This window comes from Lepidochelys olivacea (genome assembly GCF_965140295.1).
Source record: "Lepidochelys olivacea isolate rLepOli2 genome assembly, chromosome: 1".
NCBI lineage: Eukaryota > Metazoa > Chordata > Testudines > Cheloniidae > Lepidochelys > Lepidochelys olivacea.
The window spans coordinates 4,608,284-4,630,306 of record NC_140411.1 but is presented as its reverse complement, the minus strand read 5'-3'; the positions used below and the strand labels follow the sequence as shown (position 1 = coordinate 4,630,306).

The 22,023-nt window shown below is 44.5% G+C and overlaps 2 protein-coding genes across 2 annotated transcripts; both read left to right on the top strand.

Annotated features, from left to right (window-relative positions):
• Window positions 1–10,131: 10,131 nt before the first annotated feature.
• LOC311514484 (olfactory receptor 52H1-like) lies at window positions 10,132–11,070 on the top strand (the record flags this gene model as incomplete). The annotated part of the gene is made up of 1 exon (XM_084617051.1): window positions 10,132–11,070. The coding sequence occupies one exon, from the start codon at window positions 10,132–10,134 to the stop codon at window positions 11,068–11,070; it is 939 nt and encodes a 312-aa protein (XP_084473177.1).
• Window positions 11,071–19,381: 8,311 nt separating this feature from the next.
• LOC311514483 (olfactory receptor 52N2-like) lies at window positions 19,382–20,320 on the top strand (the record flags this gene model as incomplete). The annotated part of the gene is made up of 1 exon (XM_084617050.1): window positions 19,382–20,320. One exon carries the CDS (start codon window positions 19,382–19,384, stop codon window positions 20,318–20,320), a length of 939 nt encoding a protein of 312 aa, XP_084473176.1.
• Between the last annotated feature and the right edge of the window lie 1,703 nt (window positions 20,321–22,023).

Sequence of the window (22,023 nt, the reverse complement as noted above, 5' to 3'; positions counted from 1 at the left end):
AAATCAGGGCCCATGTGTTTTGGAATCCCCATCTCTCATACCGGGTCTCAGAATGTTACATAAACTGGGGTGGAGGGGGGTCCTTCAGACTCTGTCAGCACCCTAACAGAATAGCGCTCTCTGTAGCAGGACCAGTGTCTTTAATTTCCTCAGCTCAGAGCTGAAAGATAAACAAGGGAAAGGGTGAAATTTTGGCCCATTGACATGGTGCTACATTCACATGTAGGGACTTAAATAAATGGTCTGATTTACAACAACTGTGATCCTCCAATGACTTCAACTGGAGGCGTCCTGTGGCCTCTATGGATGGGTTTGCTCGTTTGGACCAAAGAAGAACTGACAGGAGAGTTGCTCAAATCTCAAACCCACAGGGTTAGAGGTTCAGAACAACTAGAAGAACAATTCTTTTTGTGCGGGGGAGAGGGGTCTGCTTTCTCTGTACCTTGCATCTCTGGTTCTGGAGAAGATGAGAAGAACCAAAAGGCAGTAAAGAGAAAAGCATGTTTCTGGCTCAGAGGAAACCTGGCGGGGTTGAACATCTCACCGGGGGAGACCCAGGTCTCTGGGTGGAGAGAGAAACCAAGCAGCTACAACATCTCCTGTAAATATACCTGGAATAATCCATCTAAACCACAGGAATTGTAAGTAGGCAAGGAAATGCTTTAGGTTATCTTTTCCTGTTTCTTTTATTATTGGCCTGTAAAGTTACCTTCCATCCTGATTTTGGAATTGTGATTCTTTTTACTCTTTCCTTTATAATAAAGTTCTTCTTTTAAGAACCTGATTGATTTTAGTGTCCTGAAGACAAAGGATCTGCTTTGTACTCACATTGCTAAGGCAATTCATTGGTATATTATTCTCAAGCCTCCCCAGGCAAGGGGGTGAAGGGCCTTGGGGGATATTTTGGGGGAAGGGCGATTCCAAGTGACCAGTCCCTGAATTTTTGCTTAAATCACTTGGTGGTGGGAGAAATACCATCCAAGGATGAGGAAAGGAATTTGTGCCTTGGGGAAGTTTTTACTGAAGCTGGTAGAATATAAGCTTAGAGGGCCTTTCATGTACCCCAGAGTTTAGAGTGTGTTTGTGGGGGGGGGGGGACGACCCTGACAGAGTCCCTGAACCTTTTGGCTAAAAGCAGCTGTTTATTAATTTCCTTGGGTGACCCCTGGTTCTTGCATTAAGTGACGGAGTAAAGAAGACTTCTGAATACACTTTCTCCATACCATTCACAATACATAAGCTCTCTATCACATCCTGTCTGTTTCCAAGCTGAAAAGTCACAGTCTTTTAAATCTCTCCTCAGATGGAAACTGTTCCATACCCCTAATCATTTCCTTCTCTGTACCTTTTCCATTTCAGATATATCTTTTTTGAGATGAGGAGACCAGAACTGCATTCAGTATTCACCATGTGGGATTTACATAGTGGCATTATCGTATGTTCTGTCTTCTTATCTCTCACTTTCCTCGTGGTTCCCAGCATTCTGTTAGCTTTTCTGATTGCTGTGGTATATTGAGCAGATGTTTTCAGAGACCAATCTACGATGACCCCCAGATCTCCTTCTTGAGTGTTAAGACCTGATTTAGACCCCATCATTTGGTATGTATATTTGGACTCATGTTTTCTACTGTGGTTTACTGCTATCATTTGAATCTTTTAAAAACCTAGAAGGGGATCCTCCTCAGACCCTCAATGTGACCCTGAACATCATGTTCTTCATAGTTGTATGATTATGAACCTAAGAACATAAGAATGGCCATCCTGGGTCATACCGAAGATCCATATAGCCCTGTATCCTGTCTTCTGACAGTAGCCAGTGCCAGGTTCTCCAGAAGGAATGAACAGAACAGGTAATCAGCAAGTGACCCATTCCCTGTCACTCATTGCCAGCTTCTGGCAAACAGAATTTTTGAATTCCTCCATGAATTTATCTGGTTCTTTTTTGAACCCTGTTACGGTCTTGGCCTTCACAACATTCTCTGGCAAGGAGTTCCACAGGTTGACAGGGCACTTGGTGGGGAAATACTTCCTTTTATTTCTTTTAAACCTGCTGCCTATTCATTTCATTGGGTGACCCCTAGTTCTTGTGTTATGGGAAGTAGTAAACAACACTTCCTTATCTACTTTCTCTACACCAGTCATGATTTTATAGACCTCAATCATATCTCCCCTTAGCCATCTCTTTTCCAAGCGGGAGAGCCCTAGACTTATTAATCTCTCTTCTATTTGACAAGTTAGGACTTGTCAGGTGTCATCTGAAAAGTTAGGATTTGCTAAAAATGATTATCCTGTTTGAGTGAATGTGTCATTTTTGTATATGACATGATGACTATTCACTATGTGCCTGTATTTCAAATGTAGTTACTTCTCAGGGACACCCATTAAGCAAAATGATTCCAGTCTAGAAAGCTGATGGTGAAAACCTATTCAGGGTAATTCACCATTAGGGGAAACAATTAGACATCGGACAGCTTATCTCTCACCTGGTGAGTCTTCCTGAGAATACTCCAAACAGTCTTTGGACCGAGGAGTGCATGCAAGGGCATGTGACCGAACCACAGGACACTGACACTGACATTTTGGGTACCTGTATTTATCCACAAAGTGAGCAGGGAACTCTTTTTGTAACAAAGGATTCCTGCCCTATGTTTAATCTATCTAAGGTGGGGTGTGGCTGCATCTAGTGGTCTCACTCCTCACACAAGAGAACTGGAAACATCTGAGGAACAAAGACGGAACTGGAGGAAGTGCTGGTCCCAGGCCAAAAGGGATTTCTGACCTGTGAATGGGAACCTCCTGGAGCGCTTCTTGTATTCCCAGCCAGGGTGAGAAATTGTTGATTCATAGTCAATCTATCTAATACCTCAGGCTTAGTTTCAGTTTTCTTTATTTGCTATGTAACCTGCTTTGATCTCTTTGCTATCACTTATAAACATTTCAAATATATATTTCTGTAGTTCAATTTCTTTTGTGATTTATCTAAACCACTCTGCCTATGAGCAAAGTTTCTGGGGAAAATCTCAGTTTTTTTAACACAGGCTGTAGAATAGCCTTTCCACATCAAGGGGAGGGAGAAATCTACCAATGAGCCGACAGTGTAGACCCCTCCAGAGTGCATAGTATTATGGGTTCATACTCCGTAGTAGAACTTGGGGAGCATGGAAATTGGCTGATGTCCTCCATTTGTACTTGGGTTCCTTAGGTTAGCTCTCCGGTAGCTCCATTTGGGTGTGTATCGCCATCTACTTCTGTGTTGGGTGATAACAAGACCTGGAGAGACATGATCACCAGCAAAGCAGTGAGCAAAATGGCCAGCCCAGCTGGGTGGTTAGAGGGGTCCATCAGTTCCCATGGCTGCCACACTGAACCCCAGGGTGACAACTAGTCACACTCATACCCTCCAGAGCCCAAATTAGTTCTCCTGGCACCTGTGACTCACGCATGTTGGAGGGACTGCAGCCTAAACAAAAAATCCACATGTTGCAGTTATTTGATTCCTTTACCACAATGTCCTCACCGCAGCAGGGCACACCCACCTAAAATACCACCATTCTGAAATGGCTGCTGGGCATCAGATCAGGGAAACTCCGTAGCTGTTCCCTCATAAAATGTGGGATACCATGTGCGATGAACTCCAGGTCATTTTGGCCGGGGGACTGGTGAAGGAATCACACAGTGAGTGGAGAAGTCCCTTTGTGTTAGTTCTAACCCAGGATAGCATAACCTGTTTCTGCATCGATTTCTGAATGATCAACACAGAATTGAATTTTGATGCTTATCCGATGCAGAGAGTAGAACTATTTGAAGAGTTGGGACCTACCAAATATATATCCATTTTAGATCTCACAAAGGGCTATTGGCAAGTATCTTTTATCCAGATTCCTCGGTGAAGAACGCTTTTTTCACCCAGTGGACTTGCATCGGTTCATGATTAAGGCATTTGGCCTCCACAGTGTGGAAATGAATTTCAGAGGCTGATGGACTGGATAGTCCAACTTTACGGGGGATATGCAGTGGAACATCTCTCTAATTAATTGAAAATTATATTTGGTACCATGTCTTGTGGCAGCATTCCCCCCCATAGTGTGGATGGCAGTATATTACATGCCAGAATACAAAGCCACCATCAATTGCTAGGCTGAACAGTCTGCACGACTCTGCTTGCCCTGTTAATCTGAGCCCTTGGTATCAGCGAATTATTTCTTCACTCCCAAGGGAAGCTCTAAAGCTGTAGTTCTCCAGAGTCTAATTTCTGCTCCTCCCACTGCTCATGGAGCCAAGGGAATTGACTGGAAGTCCTGGTCAACCAGAGAGTCCGCAGGGACTGTACAGGGGAACCATAAAGGGCACTGTCCAGGATAGACAGTTTCAGACATGTTGGATTCATAGGCTGATTCTCGGGGCTCTGTGTTCCTGTCACGGTAAGGAGATTTCCAGTCTCTGCTGAGCAGTATTTTGATGAGTTGCTTGTTTCTGAATTAAAGATATAGTTAAGGGCACAGGAAGGATTTCAGGGTTGAAGTCAAGAACCATCTGGGTAGGAATTCACCAGCACAAGGAACTTGAAGTGTTTATATTGTCAGAAACACCAAGGATTTTCCTAGTAAACTTGGAACTACAAATGTTTTGGAAATAGTTTAGGTAAACATTTGTTTTTAAGAGCAGTTCTTTGTCTCGTTCTGTCTCCTTCTGTCTGTCTTTGTAGTTTCCTTTTTTGGGGGCTGTGTGGTTTTTCCTCTCATTCGTTCAACTCTTCCAATTCAGCAACTTGACTGCATTATTAGGAAGTGCAGCCAAACCTCTGCAGTGGGTATCTGTGTTACCGAAAGATTTACAACAAGAATGGGTGACACATTGGCCAGATTCGCCTCTTACATTCTGCCTTCAGTAGCTCACTCCAGACTGACGCTGGCCTCCCTGAGAGCTAAGTAAGAGCCCCAAAGAGTATTTTGCAAGCCCCATCTTTCACGTCTGGTCTCAGAGCGTCACATGAACTGGGGGTTCCTTCAGACTGGTACAGCACCCTAATAGAAGAGTGGTTTCTGTAGCAGGACCCGACACTCTGATTTTCACAGCTCGAAGCTGAAATTTAAACTCTTCCCATTGAGTTCAAGGGAAAAACTCCTAAGAGGGTCAGGATTTCACCTTAAATCCACATGTAGGGACTTAAATAAAGGACCTGATTTACACCAGCCATGAGAGTCCAGTGATTTCAACTGGAGTCATCCTGTCTCCTCTAAGGACGGATGAGCTCTTTTGGACCAAAGAAGAACTGACAGGAGAGTTGCTGAAATCTCAGACTCATAGGCTTAAAGGTTGAAAACAATTAGGATTATAATATTTTGGTCGGGGGGAAAAGGGGTCTGCTCCCTCTCTGCGCCTACACCTCTGGTTCTGGAGAGGATGGGAAGCACCGAAAAAGCGGTGAAAATTAAAGCATGTTTCTGTCTTAGAGGCAGTGTTGGAAATATCATTGGGATAGCTCAAGGAATGCACAGTGTGTGTGTTTGTGTGTGCATGCGTGCAGATGCACGCACGGAGGGGAGAGGGATGGGAGAGTGACACGCAGCATCCTGCTCTCAATGCACGGAGTTCTGAAACTTTGTGAAATAGGGAATGGACATCTTGCCTAATGCAGAGACGGAAGAGGCGTAACAAGGCCTCCTGGGGCAGGGGGTATGTGTGTATCTCAGATTGTAACATAACATGGACCACACACTTGCAGATTGATTCTGACACCTTTCCCATCCCTCCTCCGTGAGCAGTCCCATTACAATCTTGTGAAAACATCAGCATTTGTCAGCATGAAAAGCAGTCTCTGGAAGGTATGTCTGGGTTTCTAACAGGCTGCAATACATTAAAATTTTGTGTTGTTTTGAGGAAGAGTTACTCATGCTGGTTCCATTTAATCTGCACAACATCTCTCCCTCCTGCAGGCAACTCTGGGACATGTCAGGGCCTAGATAAATGCAGGTGCCATGTGCAGGAACCACTGGTAGCTGCCTGAAAGAGTAGGTCACTGCGGCACAGACGTTAAACCCAGGATGTTCTGTGAGCACTTACTAGCCAGTTCTGTTAGTCATTCGTCTGGAGGGTTGTACGTACATTCTGCTGTGCAGAGATATTATGTGGTCAAATCATTATTTTTCTCACCTAAATGTTCATCCATGCAGTGCCTCACAGGACACTTAAGGCTCATGAAATACACACCTGGTGTGACATTTCCAAGGCACATGAGAATTACTCCTCATCGGGAAAAATGTAACAGAGTCACGAATAGACAAAATGCCTTCAGTAAGCTCAGGCGTGAGCCTGCAGGCACCATCTTGATCATCTCAACTGTACAGAATAGGCCTGTAAAACACAGCCCTGAGAATTCCCCTGAAATTGTTGCTAGAGCAGATCTTTCAGAGAAAGATCCAACCTTGATTTAAAAATGCTCAGTGATGGAGAATCCACCGAGACCCTTGGTAAATTGTTCCAATGGTTATTTACTCTCACTCATAAAAAAGGTACACCTTATTTCCAGTCCAAATTTCTTTAACTTCAACTTCCAGCCAATCTTGTTCCACCTGTGTATGCAAAGTGGAAAAGCTTATTATTAAATATTGCTTCCCTGTGCAGGTATGTAAAGACGGTTATCAAGTCACCCCTTAACCATCTTTGTTACACTAAATAAATTGAGCTCTTTGAGTCTATGACTAGAAGGAATTTTTTTCTAATTTTCAGTAATTCCTGTGACTCTTCTCGGAAACTTCTTCAGTGCGTCAACGTCCATCTTGAATCGTGGACGCCAGAACTGGGCACCATTTCACAGCAGGAGTGGTGCCAATGCCACACACAGAGGCAAAATAACGTTTTTACCCCTCATTGAGATTCCTCTCGCTACCATCCCAGGACCACATCGGCCACAGGGTCACCCTGGGAGAGCATCACGAACAGGCCGGACTATGGATTATCTGGCTATGTGGACTCTCTCCTCAGACTCTACGCTCCCAGCACTCCTAGATACCTTTGAGACACCACCGCCGTCCTGAGGAAACTACAATCCATCGGTGATCTTCCTGAAAACACCATCCTGCTCACCATGGATGTAGAAGCCCTCTACACCGATATTCCACACAAGGATGGACTACAAGCCGTCAGGAACAGTATCCCTGAAGAGGCCATGTCACACCTGGTGGCTGAGCTTTGTGACTTTGTCCTCACCTACAACCATTTCAGATTTAGGGACAATTGATACCTTCAAGTCTGTGGCACTGCTGTGGGTACCCGCATGGCCCCACAGGATGGCAACATTTTTATGGCTGACCCAGATCAAATCTTCCTCAGCTCTCGTACCCTAGCACCTCTCCTCTACTTGTGGTACATTGATGACATCTTCATCATATGGACTCACAGCAAGGAGGCCCTTGAAGAATTCCACCAGGATGTCAACAATTTCCACCCAACCATCAACATCAGCCTGGACCAGTACACATAAGAGATCCATTTCCTGGACATTACAGTGCAAATAAGTGATGGCCACATAAATACCACCTAATACCAGAAACCTAGTGATGGCTATACTTACCTACATGCCTCCAGCTTCCATCCAGGACACATCGCATGATCCATTGTCTGCAGCCAAGCCCTTAGATACAACCGCATTTGCTCCAATCCATCCAAGAGAGACAAACACCTACACAGTCTTTATCAAGGACTCTTAAAACTACAATACCCACCTGAGGAAGTGAGGAAACAGATTCACAGAGCCAGCCAGATACCCAGAAGTCACCTACTACAGGACAGGCCCAACAAGGAAAATAACAGAACACCACTTGCCATCACCTGCAGCCCCCAGCTAAAATCTCTCCAGCGCATCATCAACGATCTACAACCTATTCTGGAAAATGGTCCCTCACTCTCACAGACCTTGGGAGGCAGGCCAGTCATCACTTACAGACAGCCCCGCAACTTGAAGCAAATACTCACCAGCAACTACACACCACACCACAGAAACACTAAACCAGGAACCATTCCCTGCAATAAACCCCATTGCCAACTTTGTCTACTCTAGGGACATCATCATAGGACCCAAGCACAAAAGACACACCGTCAAGGGCTCATTCACTTGCACATATACTGTGATATATGCCATCCTGTGCCAGCAATGCCCCTCTGCCAAGTACATTGGCCAAACCGGACAGTCTCTACATAAAAGAATAAATGGACAGAAATGAGACATCAGGAATGGTAACTTTAAAAGTGGCCATCCTTCAAGAAAAAAAAAACTTCAAAAACAGACTTCAAAGAGAAACTGAAGATCTGCAATTCATTTGCAAACATAACACCATTAATTTGGGCTTGAATTGGGACTGGGAGTGGGCCACATCCACCCTGACTCTATTGGCTTTGTCAACACTGGTTCTCCACTTGTAAGGTAACTCTCTTCCTTTCATGTGTCAGGATATTTATGCCTGTATCTATAATTTCCACTCCGTGCATCTGATGAAGGGGGCTTTTTGCCCATGAAAGCTTATACCCAAATAAATCTGTTAGTCTTTAAGGTGCCACCTGACTCCTCATTGTTTTTGTGGATACAGACTAACACGGCTACTTCTCTCATACTGTTTAGTCAATTATCCCTTCATGCCCCAAATATTGTTCAATCCCACAAGAGTCCCCATTGTGTAAACTTCACCTACATTCTTTCTTCCTGGATGTATATATCTACAGGGCCATATAAGAACGTATATTTTTTGCTTTGACCTAGTTTACCAACCAATCCAGATTGCTCTGAATCAGTGACCTGACCTCTTCATTATTTACCATCCTCCAATTGTTGTATCATCTGAAAACTTCATCAATATCCAGACATGAGAATGGATAGTATCTGAGTTGGTGACTTACACTTGTCGGTTAATACCTGCAACTTATAACTCAGAAAAAGCTGTCTGTCAGCAAGGGTGCGTCTCACCAAAAGAAACAGGGGAAGTAACAGAGATGCAGGCCTGTTGGCCTAAATAACAAAGACCCTTGCACCCTTTAGGCCCATTCTGTTCAGCACAAAGTCATAGGCCAGCATGAGGAAACTTGGCTCGTTTCCAACATAGGAATGGCAGAGTGAAATAAACCTATGGTCGATCTAATCCAGTGTCCTCCTTCTGACAGTGACAGCCTCAGGTACTGCAGAAGAAGGTTTAATAAACTTACCAGTAGGTGGATGGGGAGGGAGAGGGGGTGTGACTTAACCATCAAGGGGCTGTGACCCTAATGCCTAACAGCTAGAGATTGGCTTGTGACCTGAAACATGTGGATGTATAGGCTTTCCAAAATATTTATTTAGCTCTCACTATTGTTACTGAAAAGTCTCATTATCCACGTAAATGTCCAAAATCTTGCTGATTCTTGCTTACCTCATGGCCTCAACTACCTCTTCAGGTAAGGCGTTCCTCAGTCTATTTTGACATTAAGTGTAGAAAGCATTCTTTATTTATCTATTTTCATTTTTCCACATTTCCATAGAATTGAATGTCCACTTGATCTTGTTTTATAAGACAGGGAGAACGCATTCTTGATAATCTCTGTACCAGTCAGCATATTATAGACTTTATGCCCACTCTCATTCATCTTCTTCGTAAAGTAACAAATCCAACATTTTCAACCTCTCCCCTTATGATAGTTGCCCTGAGCCCTTAATTATTCTCTTTGCCCTTTCCTGATGCCCTCTAGTTCTGCAATATCCGGTGTGAGAAAGGTGCCCGATCAGACACAGGGGAGTCCAGAGGATGGTGAAACACTGAATGATTGATCTGATGACATTGTATTTTCTGTATGATTTCCCACCCCACTCCTCCTGGATTCCAGAGTTTTGCTGAGTTTCTTTCTGTGCTTGCACTGAGAGCAGGGTTTCACATGGCTTGGTTAGCTCCATCTCAGGACTTCTCTGGACTTCACTATAACCAAAATAATCTTGTGTCGTCTGTAAATGTTACCACCTCACTTCTCTCTCCCCTTTATAAACTGTTAATAACAATAAAATATTTACCCTACTCTTTGTTATAAAGTGTGTAACCCCCCTCTCTGTGCTTCTCTCTCTTCGCAGGAACCTGGAGCATTTCTGAGCCTGATTGACACACTGAGAACTTCATGGCACCTTTCAACCTCACCGCCTCTAACACTTCAACATTCATCCTAACGGGCATCCCTGGCCTGGAAGCTGCCCATGTCTGGATTTCCATCCCTTTCACAATGTTCTACATTCTTGGCCTGTGGGGAAATGTTATGCTTCTGTATGTTGTAAGCAAAGAGCAGACCCTGCAAAAGCCGATGTACCTGCTGCTCTGCATGCTGGCGCTAACAGACATCGCCACATCTACTGCCGTCGTGCCGAAGACATTGTTTATATTTTGGTTCAATTTCAAAGGCATTACTGTGGGTGGCTGCCTCACCCAGACTTTCTTCCTTTCCATGGTGTCTGTGATGCATTCAGCCATCCTTGTGACAATGGCCTTTGATCGCTATGTTGCCATATGTAACCCTCTGAGATATGCCACCATCATCAGGAAAGGACAAATAGCTAAGATAGGGATTCTATGTTTGATCAAAGCTGTTCTCTTCATTCTGCCTATGACCCTGCTCCTGAGCAGGCTGCCATTCTGCGCCAACCGCGTTATCCCCCACACGTTCTGTGAACCTATAGCTTTGATGAAGTTATCATGTAGGGACATCACACTCCACAGGACATATAGCTTGGTGATAATGTTTGTAGTCAGCGTGTTAGACCTGTCACTCATTGTCCTGTCCTATGGTCTGATCTTCAGGGCCGTCCTCAGAATCTCCTCCAAGAAAGCCCACCAGAAAGCCCTCAATACATGCACAGCCCACATCTGTGTGATGCTGACTTATTATACTCCAGGCCTCTTTGTCAACCTAGCACACCTTTTTGGTCAGAGTATTGCTTCCCACGTTCACATCATCTGGGTCAATCTCTATCTCCTCATCTCCCCCATGCTCAACCCTGTAATTTATGGGGTGAAATCCAAAGAGCTTCGTGACAAATTGGGCAAATACACCTGCAGAATGTGATCACCTGGGGCATGAAGGGTGCCCTGCCCCAGTTTGTCTGAGCTCAGCATTGTAGAGGTTCACAGTCTGAGAAGTTCCTCACACCTAATGTCTTATCACCACATCACCCAACAGGGCTCTCTCTACTGCTGAGTTCCCTCTCTTCTGCCATCACCTCACCTCTTTCAGCATCTCCTCTTAGCCCCCAAACTCACACACCCTATCATGTGGCCTTTCCATAACTCTTGGACTACCAGAAGAGACTACTGCTTTCTGATGCACTGTGGCTATGCTTACTCCCCGTGTGAAAAAGGTTCTTTATCAGTTTGGTGAACAGAAACTCCAGTTTGAGACAGGCGAAGAGAAAAGTAAGAAACTACAATGTTGAACTTCTTTATCATTTGTACAGTGATCCAGTGAATGACATTTACCTGATTATTTTTTACTTCCAGTCCGTCAGGAAACCTGGAGTATAAACCAAATAAAGGCTAACCGTAGCAAACTAATTCAACAGAAAATGTGGACACTGACTACCGTCACTGAATGCAATTAGACATAAATAATATAATAATGCTATTGTTTTTCATTACAAATGTTTTGGGCGACTTTGTGACTATGTTTAATGCCGTTGGGACACTGGGAAACAAGGTTTTGTTGCGTCTGATTTATGGAACACATGCTTGCTGGACGCTAAAATGAATAAGCATCACATTACCTGCACTTGGCACTTCTGGTCTTCTACTCTCTCTCTGTGTGACAAGAATCAGGTGAGAGGCTGAAGGAAAAGCTCTCTGACACCGGACGTCTGCTGTTTGTACTTGGGTGGCTTAGGTAAGCCCTCAGGTAGCTCAGTTTGGCTGTGGGGCACTATCTGCTGTCCTTTTGGGAGATAGAGCATGGATCACCAGCAAAACAGTGTGAAAAAGGGCCAGCCCTGCTGGGTGATCAGAGGGGTGCAACAATCCCCATGGCTCCTACTTCGCCCTGGAAGAGTAACAACCCATCAAACTCATACCATTCGGAGCCCAAATTAGCCCCCCAGGGACCTGTTACACAGGCATGGGGGAGGGACTGTAGACTGAACAAAAGATCCAGATAAAGCAGTTATTTGATTCCTTTTCTACTGTGTTATCACCCCAGCAGGGCATACCTGCCTAAAAAACACACCCCATTGATTTTGGAAAGATCAACACGCTATTGAAATTTCATGCTTATCAATCCAGAGACTAGAAGATCGATTAGAACAGTTCAGAGCTGATAGATATATATCCTCTTTAGACTGCACAAAGGTATACTCGGAAGCACCATGATGTCAGAATCCTGAGAGAAGGAAGCCTTTTCCATGCCCTTCGGCTTGCATCAGTTCAACATCCTGTCATTTGGCCTCTACAGGGTGGCAATGAATTTCAGAGGCTAATGGACTGGATATTACAACTGCCTGGGCGATATAAAGTGGTACGCTGCTATGATCAATTGAAAACAGGCTTTGGTCCTATATCTTTTGGCAGCATTCCCACACATAGTGAAGGTGGCAGGACATTAAAAAGCCCTAGACATTTCTAGGCTGAAATGTCTGCAAGACACAGTTTGCCCTGACCATCTGAGCCCCTGTTATCCGTAAATTCTTTCTTCCCTCCCAGGGGAAGCTCTCAGGCTGAAGTTCTCCGGGGTTTATTTTTTTTACTCTTCCCACTGCTCATGGAGCTGAGGGAATTATTTGGGAGTTCTGGCCAATCAAAGAGTCTGCAGGGAGTCGTACAGGGAAATGATAAAGGTCACTGCCCAGCACTCTGAGTGTCAGGCTTTTGAGATTCATACACTGATTCTCAGGGCTCTGCTGCCCTGTCACTGTAAGTTTATTTCCTCTCTCTGCTGAGCAGGATTTGGGTGAGTTGCCTGTTTCTGCATTAAAGTTAGTGGTTAGGGCTCAGGAAGGGTTCAAGATTCATGTCACAATGCATCTGGGCAGGAATTTATCAGTACAGTGACTTAAATTATTTAGCATTATCAGAAAGACCAAGTGATTTAGTAGGTAAAATTGGAAGTATAATTGTATTGGAAATAGTTTAGACAAATATTTCTTTTTAAGATCAGTTCCTCGTCTCTTACTGTGTCCTTCTATCTGTTTGAGTAGCTTTCTTTTTTAGGGTGCTGTAGTTTTTTCTCTGATTTGCTCAAGTTTTCCAATTCAGCAACTACAGCACCCTGTTGGAAAGTGCAGACAAGGCCTCTGTAGTGGGTGTCTCTGTTAACACAAGAGTGGGTCACACCCTTGTCAGATTCTGCTTGCACATTCTGTGTTCAGTGGGTCACTCCAAATTGACACTGGCCTCCCTGAAAGCAAAATCAGGGCCCATGTCTATTGGAATCCATATCTTTCATACCTGGTCTCAGCAGGACACATAAACTTGGTGGTTCCTTCAGACACTTTCAACACCCTAAGAGAATAGCACTCTCTCCAGCCTGACCAGTATCTGTAATTTCCACAGTTCCGAGATGAAAGTTAAACAGGTTAAAGGGTGAAATTTTGGCCCATTGAGATATACCCTATATTCACAGGTAGGGACTTAAATAAATGACCTGATTTACAACAACCGTGATCCTCCAGTGACTAAAGCTGCAGACATTCTGTGGCCTTTATGGATGGGTGAGCTCATTTGCACCAAAGAAGAACTGACAGGAGAGTTGCTCAAATCTTAAACCCACAGGCTTAGAGGATCAGAACAATTAGAAGAACAATTCTTTTTGTTGGGGACAGAGAGGGGTTTGTTCTCTTCGTACCTCTGCATATCTCTTTCTGGAGAGGAAGAGAAGAATCAAAAGGCAGTAAAGAGAAAAGCATGTTTCTGGCTCAGAAGAAGCGAGGTGGGGTTAGAAATCTCACTGTGGCAGATCCAGGTCTGTGTGTGCATATGGGGGGACGAGGACGTGCAGTATCCAGATCACAGTGGCACTGTAGCAGATTGTCTCTGACACCACCCCGCATCTGGACCATCCTTCCTCCTGTTAGGATCCACACTACTGCCTCATAGTAACATCATCAATTGCTAACATGGAAAAGCAGCCTCAGGAAGGGGTGTCCGCGTTTCTAATGGGCTGCAGTACGTTAATGCTTTGTGTCATTTTGAAGAGGAGTGGCTCACACTGGCTCCTTTTAATCTTCCTTTCCTCTTTCCCTACTGCCAGGTCTGTCCTGCTCTCCTTCCCTGCACAGGCTGAGCTGCTGGTGGGGTTTCCTTTGTCTCCCAGAAAGGCAGTCCAGGCTGATCTCCCCCTTTTCCACAGTGCAGGCTGTCACTGAGTTTAACCTTCGTCTGAGGAACTATTTCTGTGAGCTGTCATTGTAGGGACTGGCACCTGGTTTTGGTCTTGGGTAAGGGGTATAACTGTGTGACAGGGCTGAAAGTTGTGGGGTGGGGAACCTACATGGACAAGTGGCCAGCACCGGGGGTTCTGGGGATGAAGCGGGGGGTACATGGGCAGGCGGGGAGCACTGAGGTTATGGGGCAAGGAGCAGGGTTTACATCGAGAGGCAGGCTGCACTGGAGTTTGTGAGGGCATGGCGGGACCTTTCTTTGTCCGGAGTGTATTTTGGGGTGGGTGTCAGAGTCTCTTTCTCTTGCCAAACCACAGAACTGCAGTCCAGGTGTCACAAAGATTACTCAGCTTGCTTTCCAATGGCTGTTGTTGAACGTTAATTATGTAACTTCAATTGATCTTTCTACTGGTGAAGTGACTGATCTTTGTTCTTCAGTTGGACCAATCTCCTATCAGACTCTGATTCCCCCCCCCATCTGTATCTGCTTCCCCAGCTCCAATTCCAAGTGTGCCGATTCCAACAGCACGCTGATGTTAAGGAAAAGTTAGCACATGTGACTCCATTTTGGTTTGGGGCCCACCATTGTTTAAATGCCAGCACATCATACACCAGGAGGAGTGATCCTTAGATACTGAATCCCTGTGAAAATCCTCCTCCTTGTCTCCAGCCTGCCTTGACTCCCAGTATCTGATTTTTGTCAGTCTCTAACTCCCTGTCTCTTGGCCTTGATGTGAGGCCTCCCATCCTGATAATAAAGGTTACTGATGCATGGCTTTAGGACCATGTTGTGTAATTAACATACTGGTATAGCACGAGGAATGCACCAAGCAGGGATAGGTGGTAGATAAGACAAGGGTTTGTTTATTGGCTAAGGTTTCCGATGCACGAGGGCAACATGCTTTGCTAAAAAGTATATAACCTTTGTATAATCTGTATTCAGGGTCCCCTCCTGGCTAGCAGGGGGGCACCACGCTCCAGGGTAATAAACTTAGTGTCTTTTGGGAACTCTTCAGTTGTGGACTTTGTTTATGTGCCTCAGCCTAGATTCGAACTGTGCATGTCCTATCAGGTGTAATTCACAGCATTTGTGTGCGTGTCCTACCATGTGTAATTTGTAGCAGTTGTGTGCGTGTCCTACCAGGTATAATTCGCAGCAGTTGTGTGCGTGTCCTCTCAGGTGTAATTCGTAACACTGGTCACCAGTGTCTTCTCCGTGCTCCCCAGCCCTCCTTGGCTCCCACAACCTCTGAGCCGCCCCATGCTCCCCACAACTTCTCCCCTGCTGGGGGTGAGGGGCCTCTAATCACACCTGTAGAGCTTCTCTTGTTACACCCATACTCACTGCAGGGTGCTTCAAAAACTGCCACACGGGAACAACTGGCAATTTGAGAAGTATCCACGTTACATAATGAGAGCGGTAACTATGGGAAATGTGAGGGCCTAGATCAATGCAGCTGTCATGTGCAGGAGCCCCTGAAGGCTGACTGAAAAAGTGCGCCACTTGGACAGAGACAGTAAAGAAAGGATGCTCTGGGACCATTTGCCAGCCACCCCTCTTAGTCATTAATAGCAAGGGTTGTACATTTATTCCTCAGTGCAGAGATTTTGTGGCTCAAGTCATAATTATTCTCACCTAAAACATTCATCCATGCAGTGCCTCATGGGATCCCACAGCCTCATCAAATATTCAACCAGCGTAACACTTCCAAGGCATTGCAGTCTAATGACCATTTGTCTGCATGGGGCTAAATTCAGCATGGTCACAAATAGAAAAAAATGCCTTCAGTAATTTCAGGCATTAACTTGCAGGCAAAATGCCATCAGCTGACCTATGGGGACATGTTCATAGATTCCAAGGTGAGTAGGGACTATTGTGATCTTCTTGTCTGTATAATACAGGCCTGAAAATTTCCCCAAGATTATTCCTAGAGCAGATCTTGTAGAGAAACTTCCAAATTAGATTTAAACTTCCTCAGTGATGAAGAACCACCGAGAACCATAGTAAATTGTTCCAGTGGTTAATTACTCTCAAATGCGTGCCTTATTTCCAGTCAGAATTTCTTTAACTTCAACTTCCAGACATCGTATCATTTTACATTTCTGTATGTTAGGCTCAAAAGCCTATTATTAAATATTTGTTCCCAGTCCTGGTACTTGCAGACTGTTAGCAAATCATCCCAAAACCATCATTGTTGCACTAAATAGATTGAGATCTTTGAGTCTATCAGTATAAGACAGGTTTTCTAATCTTTTACTAATTCTTGTGATTCTTCTCTGAATCTTCTACAGTGTATCAACAGCCATCCTTAATAGTGGACACGAGAACTGGACAGAGGATTCCAGCAGCTGTCACATGAGTGCCAAATACAGAGGTAAAATAACTTTGCTCCCTTACCTTGATACCCCCCTCTTTATCATCCCAGGATCACATGGGCTGTTTTGAGCACAGGGTCACACTGGGAGCTCATGTTTAGCTAATTATCCTTTTTCACCCCAAAATCTTCTTAGAATCATTGTGTTTCTCAAGATAATCCCCAATCATGTTAGCATCACCTACATTCTTTGTTCCTAGATTAATATATCAACATAGCTTTATTAGAACATGTATTATTTGCTTCGACCCAGTTGACAAACCAATCCAGATTGCTCTCAAACACTGAACTATCCTCTTCATTATTTACCATCCTCCATTTTTTTTTTTGTCATCGTCAAATCTCATCAATATTCAGGCATGAAAAGGGTAGGCAGATGAAAGTCTCTGCTTACATTTGTCAGTTATCACCTGCAAATTATGTCTCAGGCGAAGCTGGGTGCCTGCAAAAAAGTGTCTCACCAAAAGACACAAGGAAAGTAACAGCTGTTCAGACCTGTATGTGACGGGTTGGACCACAGAAACCCCCTTGGGGCTGCCAACTGGTGTGCCAAGACTAATTCTGCTCCTGCTTTCCTGCCCTGCCAGCTTGGGACTTCAGCTCCCTGCCTGGTTTGAACCAGACCCGCTAGCCTGCTGCTACCCCAAACCCAGGTCTGAACCACGTCCCCTAACAGCTGTAGGCTAAACTGAAAGCAGCTTAAGAAGTGTACCTATCTTTGACCCTCAGATGCCCAAATCCCAATGGCATCTAAACCCCAAATAAATCTGTTTTACTATGTCTAAAGTAGTAACAGACAGAACAAAGAGAATTACCAAGCAAAATAAAACAAAACACGCATGCCTATGCCTAATACAGATAAAATCTCACCCTCACAGATGTTTCAATAAGTTTCTTTCTCAGATTGGATGCCTTTCTAGACTGGGCGCAACCCTTTCCCCTGGTACAGTCCTTGTTCTAGCTCAGGTGGTAACTAGTGGATTTGTCATGACTGCAGCCCCCTTTTTTCTGTTCCACCCCCTTATATGGCTGTGGCACAAGGCTGGAATCTTTTTTCTCCCTGGGTCCCCACCCCTCCTTCTAAATGGAAAAGCACCAGGTTTAAGATGGATTTCAATACCAGGTGACATGGTCACATTTCCTGTGAGACCCCCAAGCCTTCATTCCTCGGAGCCTGACTCACAGGAAGGCCTGCCTGCAAACAGAGCCATCCACAGTCAGTTGTCCTGGTTAATGGAAGCCATCAAGATTCCAAACCACCATTAATGGCCCACACTTTGCCTCATTACAATAGGCCCTCAGAGTTATATTTCACATTTCTAGTTGCAGATACAAGAGTGATACATTTATAAAAATACAATGACCACACTCATTAGAGTATAAACTTTGTAATGATACCTTACAAGAGACCTTTTGCATGAAGCATATTGTAGTTACCTTATATTCACACTCATCAGCATATTTTCATAAAATCATATAGAGTGCAATGTCACACTGTATCCCTAAATACTATGACCCTTGTGCCCTTCATGCCCATTCTGTTGAGCACAAGGTCATAGCCCAGCATGATAACGTCTGTTTCCATGGTGGACACTTGGCTCCTCGTGAACATAGATATGGTCTTGTGAGTCAGATCTATGGTCAATCAAGTCCAGTTTCTTGTCTCCAACAGTGACAGCCCCACATACTGCAGAAGGTGTAAAAAACGCAGTAGTAGGTGGATTGGGTGGGATGAATTGACCATCAAGAGGCTGTTACCCTAACGCCTAACAACTAAAGATTCACTTTTGCTTTGAAACACATGGCTGTATAGGCTTTCAAAAATATTTATTTAGGTCTAACTATTGTCACTGGAAAGTCTCACTATCCATGGAAATGTCCAAACTCTTCCTGCTTCTTGCTTATCTCATATCCTCAACTACCTCTTGTAGTAAGGAGTTCCTCAGTCTGTTTAGGCACTGAGTGAAGAAAGCATTCTTTATCTATCTATTTTGATTTTGCCATATTTCAATTTAATTGAATGTCTACTTGATCTTGTTTTATGAGACAGGGAGACACATTCTCGCTCAGCTCTCTACCAGTCAGTATTTTATAGACTTTCCTCATGTTCCTTTTTATTCATCTCCTTTGTAAGGCAACAATCCAAGGCTTTACAACCTCTCTCCATATGCCAGTTTCCCCTGACCCTTGATCATTCTCGTTGCCCTTCCGAGAACCCCCTATTTCTGCAATATCCTGTGTGAGAAGGGTGCACAGTATGACACAGAGGAGTCCAGAGAAGGGTGAAACTTGACTGGCTGATCTCATGTGATTGTATTTTCTTTATGATTTCCCAATCCCACTCCTCCTGGATTCGAGTGTTTTGCTGAGTTTCTCTCCATGCTTGCACTGAAAGCAGGGTGTCACATGGCTTGGTTTGCTCCATCTGAGGACTTCTATAGACTTGAGTATAATCCGAATAATAATTATGTCATCTATAAATTTTGGCACCTCAGTTCTCACCCCCCTTTCTTGACTATTAATAACTATAAAATATTTACCTTACTATTTCTTATAAAGTGTGTAACCCCCCTCGCTGTGCTTCTCTCTCTTCACAGGCACCTTGAACATTTCTGAGCCCAATCGACATACTGAGAAATTCATGGCAGCTTTCAACCTCACGCCCTATGACCCTTCAACATTCATCTTAATGGGCATCCCTGGCCTGGAAGCTGCCCATGTCTGGATTTCCATCCCTTTTGCAATGTTCTACGTTATTGGCCTCTTGGAAAATTTCATGCTTCTGTATGTTGTAAGCAAAGAGCTGACGCTGCAAAAGCCAATGTACCTGCTGCTCTGCATGCTGGCGCTGACAGAGATCACCACCTCTACGTCCGTTGTGCCAAAAGCACTGTGCATATTTTGGTTCAATTTGAAAACCATTACTGTGGCTGGCTGCCTCACTCAGTCGTTCTTCCTTCCCATGGTTACCGTTATGCACTCAACTATCCTCATGACAATGGCCTTTGATCGCTATGTTGCCATTTGTAACCCTCTGAGATACACCACCATCCTCACTAAAGGACGAGTAGCTAAACTAGGGCTTCTAGGTTTGATCAAATCCATTCTCTTTGTTCTGCCTCTGCCCTTGCTCCTGACCAGGCTGCAATTCTGTGAAAACCGCATTGTCCCCCACACACACTGCGAACCTATAGCTGTGGCAAAGATATCATGTGGGGACATCACAGTGAACAGCATATATGGCTTGGTGATACTGTTTCTAGTCATCGGTCTAGACCTGACGCTCATTGCCCTGTCTTATGGTCTGATCCTCAAGGCCGTCCTCACAATCTCCTCCAACAGAGCCCACCATAAAGCCCTCAACACCTGCATAGCCCATGTCTGCGTGATGCTGACATATTATACTCCCAGCCTCTTCTACCACCTAACACAACGTTTTGTAAAGGACATTGCTCCGCACGTTCACATCATCTTTGCTGACCTCTATCTTCTCATCCCTCCTATGCTCAACCCTATCATTTATGGGGTCAAAACCAAAGAGCTTCGTGAGAAATTGGGCAAATACACCTGCAGATGGTGATCGCCTGGGCCACTGATTTTAAACCCTTGTGACAAGAGGGGAAATGCTATCTCCTCCTTAATCAAGGGTGCTCTGTCTCAGTTTGGCTGAGCTCAGCATTGTGGAAGTTCAGTCTGAGAAGTTCCTCACACCAAACATCTTATCACTCCATCACCAAGCACAGCTCTCTCCATTGCTGAGTTCCCTCTCTCGGACCAACGGTTGACCTCTTTTTTTGTCACCACCAGCACGCAACCCCCACACAGCCTGTCCGTCGGCCTTTCCGTGGCTCTGACACTACCAGGTAGCTTTCCCTTAGTCCCTGTGTGAACAAGGATCTTTATCAGTTTGATGAACAGAAGCTGCAATTTGAAGAGAAAAGTAAGAAACTAAAATGCTCAACTTCTTTATCAATTTTACCATAATCCGGTGACTGAAACATACCTGATTTTCTTTACTTCTAATCTTTCAGGAAACCTGGGGGATAAACCACAGACAGACTGTAACAAACTAATTCAATGCAAAATGTGGACATTGACTACCGTCACTGAATGGAATTAGAAGTAAACAATATAATTATGCAATTGCTGTTTTTTCATTACAAATTATTTGGGCTACTTCTGGGCTCTGTTTAATGCTACCATTTGCCATGTTTGGTTTGAATCACCTGCCGTCCATCAGTCGGCATGCAAGCACCAGTACTGGAGTTCTGATTTTGACTGAATTGTTGTCTCATAGGTGTGTTGCTAATGTGGACAAAATCCTGCTCAGGCTTGTAGCTTTTTTGTTTTTAATCAAATCTGTAGTAGGTATGTAACAAAACTTTCATTTATTATTTTATGTACAGAGAAATGTGTTAATATAAATAAGTTTGTTTCAAGAAATAGATTGGGTTACTTTCAGGTGAGTTTTTAAGTGACTTTGATCTACTAATGCAGTGGAAATCTGGCAATGCCAGCCAGATGCAGAAGTGCCAGAGAAGCAGGCCCTAAGGCAGAGCTCATGGGCTATAGCTGGAGCTGACTAGAACTGGAAGATGGGGCAGCACAGACCAGATGTGCTAAAAGGAGCCAGAGCAGAGCTAGAGTGGGGAACTCCGGGGCCAGAGCCAGTATAGTGGATGCCAACTATGGCACAAGTAACACTGCACCCGAGAAAAATATGTAGCTGGGGAGAATAAGGTGGGGCAATGGAATGAGACCCCAGGACAGGGAAACGTGGCCTGACAGGAGGGTCTTGAAGGTCAGACACGGGGGGCGGTGACATGAACCCAAAGTGAGGGTGGATGCTTTGAAGAAGGGCCCTGCCACCTAATATCTTTGGGCTCTGATGCCTTTCTCTAGAGCTTGGGGGTGCCAATTGCAGTATCTTGTGGATATCTTCATGATACAAACTCCCTCCCCTAGCCATTTTTAAAAGTGGAATAGCTCACGAGGTCACTTTATCAAAGATCTTCACTGAGCTACCATGGTAACACCCTGATAGGATACACAGAGGCACAGCTATTGTCTCAGGCTCCCTGCAAACAACTGAATGCAAAAAGCATAATGATATAAATGGGGTATGTGAGTTGGGTGCTCGGCAGTCTAGGTACAATGCTATACCTGTACTATTTGGCTCAGGATGAGGCAAGTTCCTTTGCAAATAGAAGCACTAAAGACTTCAGAGGTTTTTCTTTTTTTAAATTGGAGCTGGGATTGTGGCACATGTGATAGGAAGAGGGC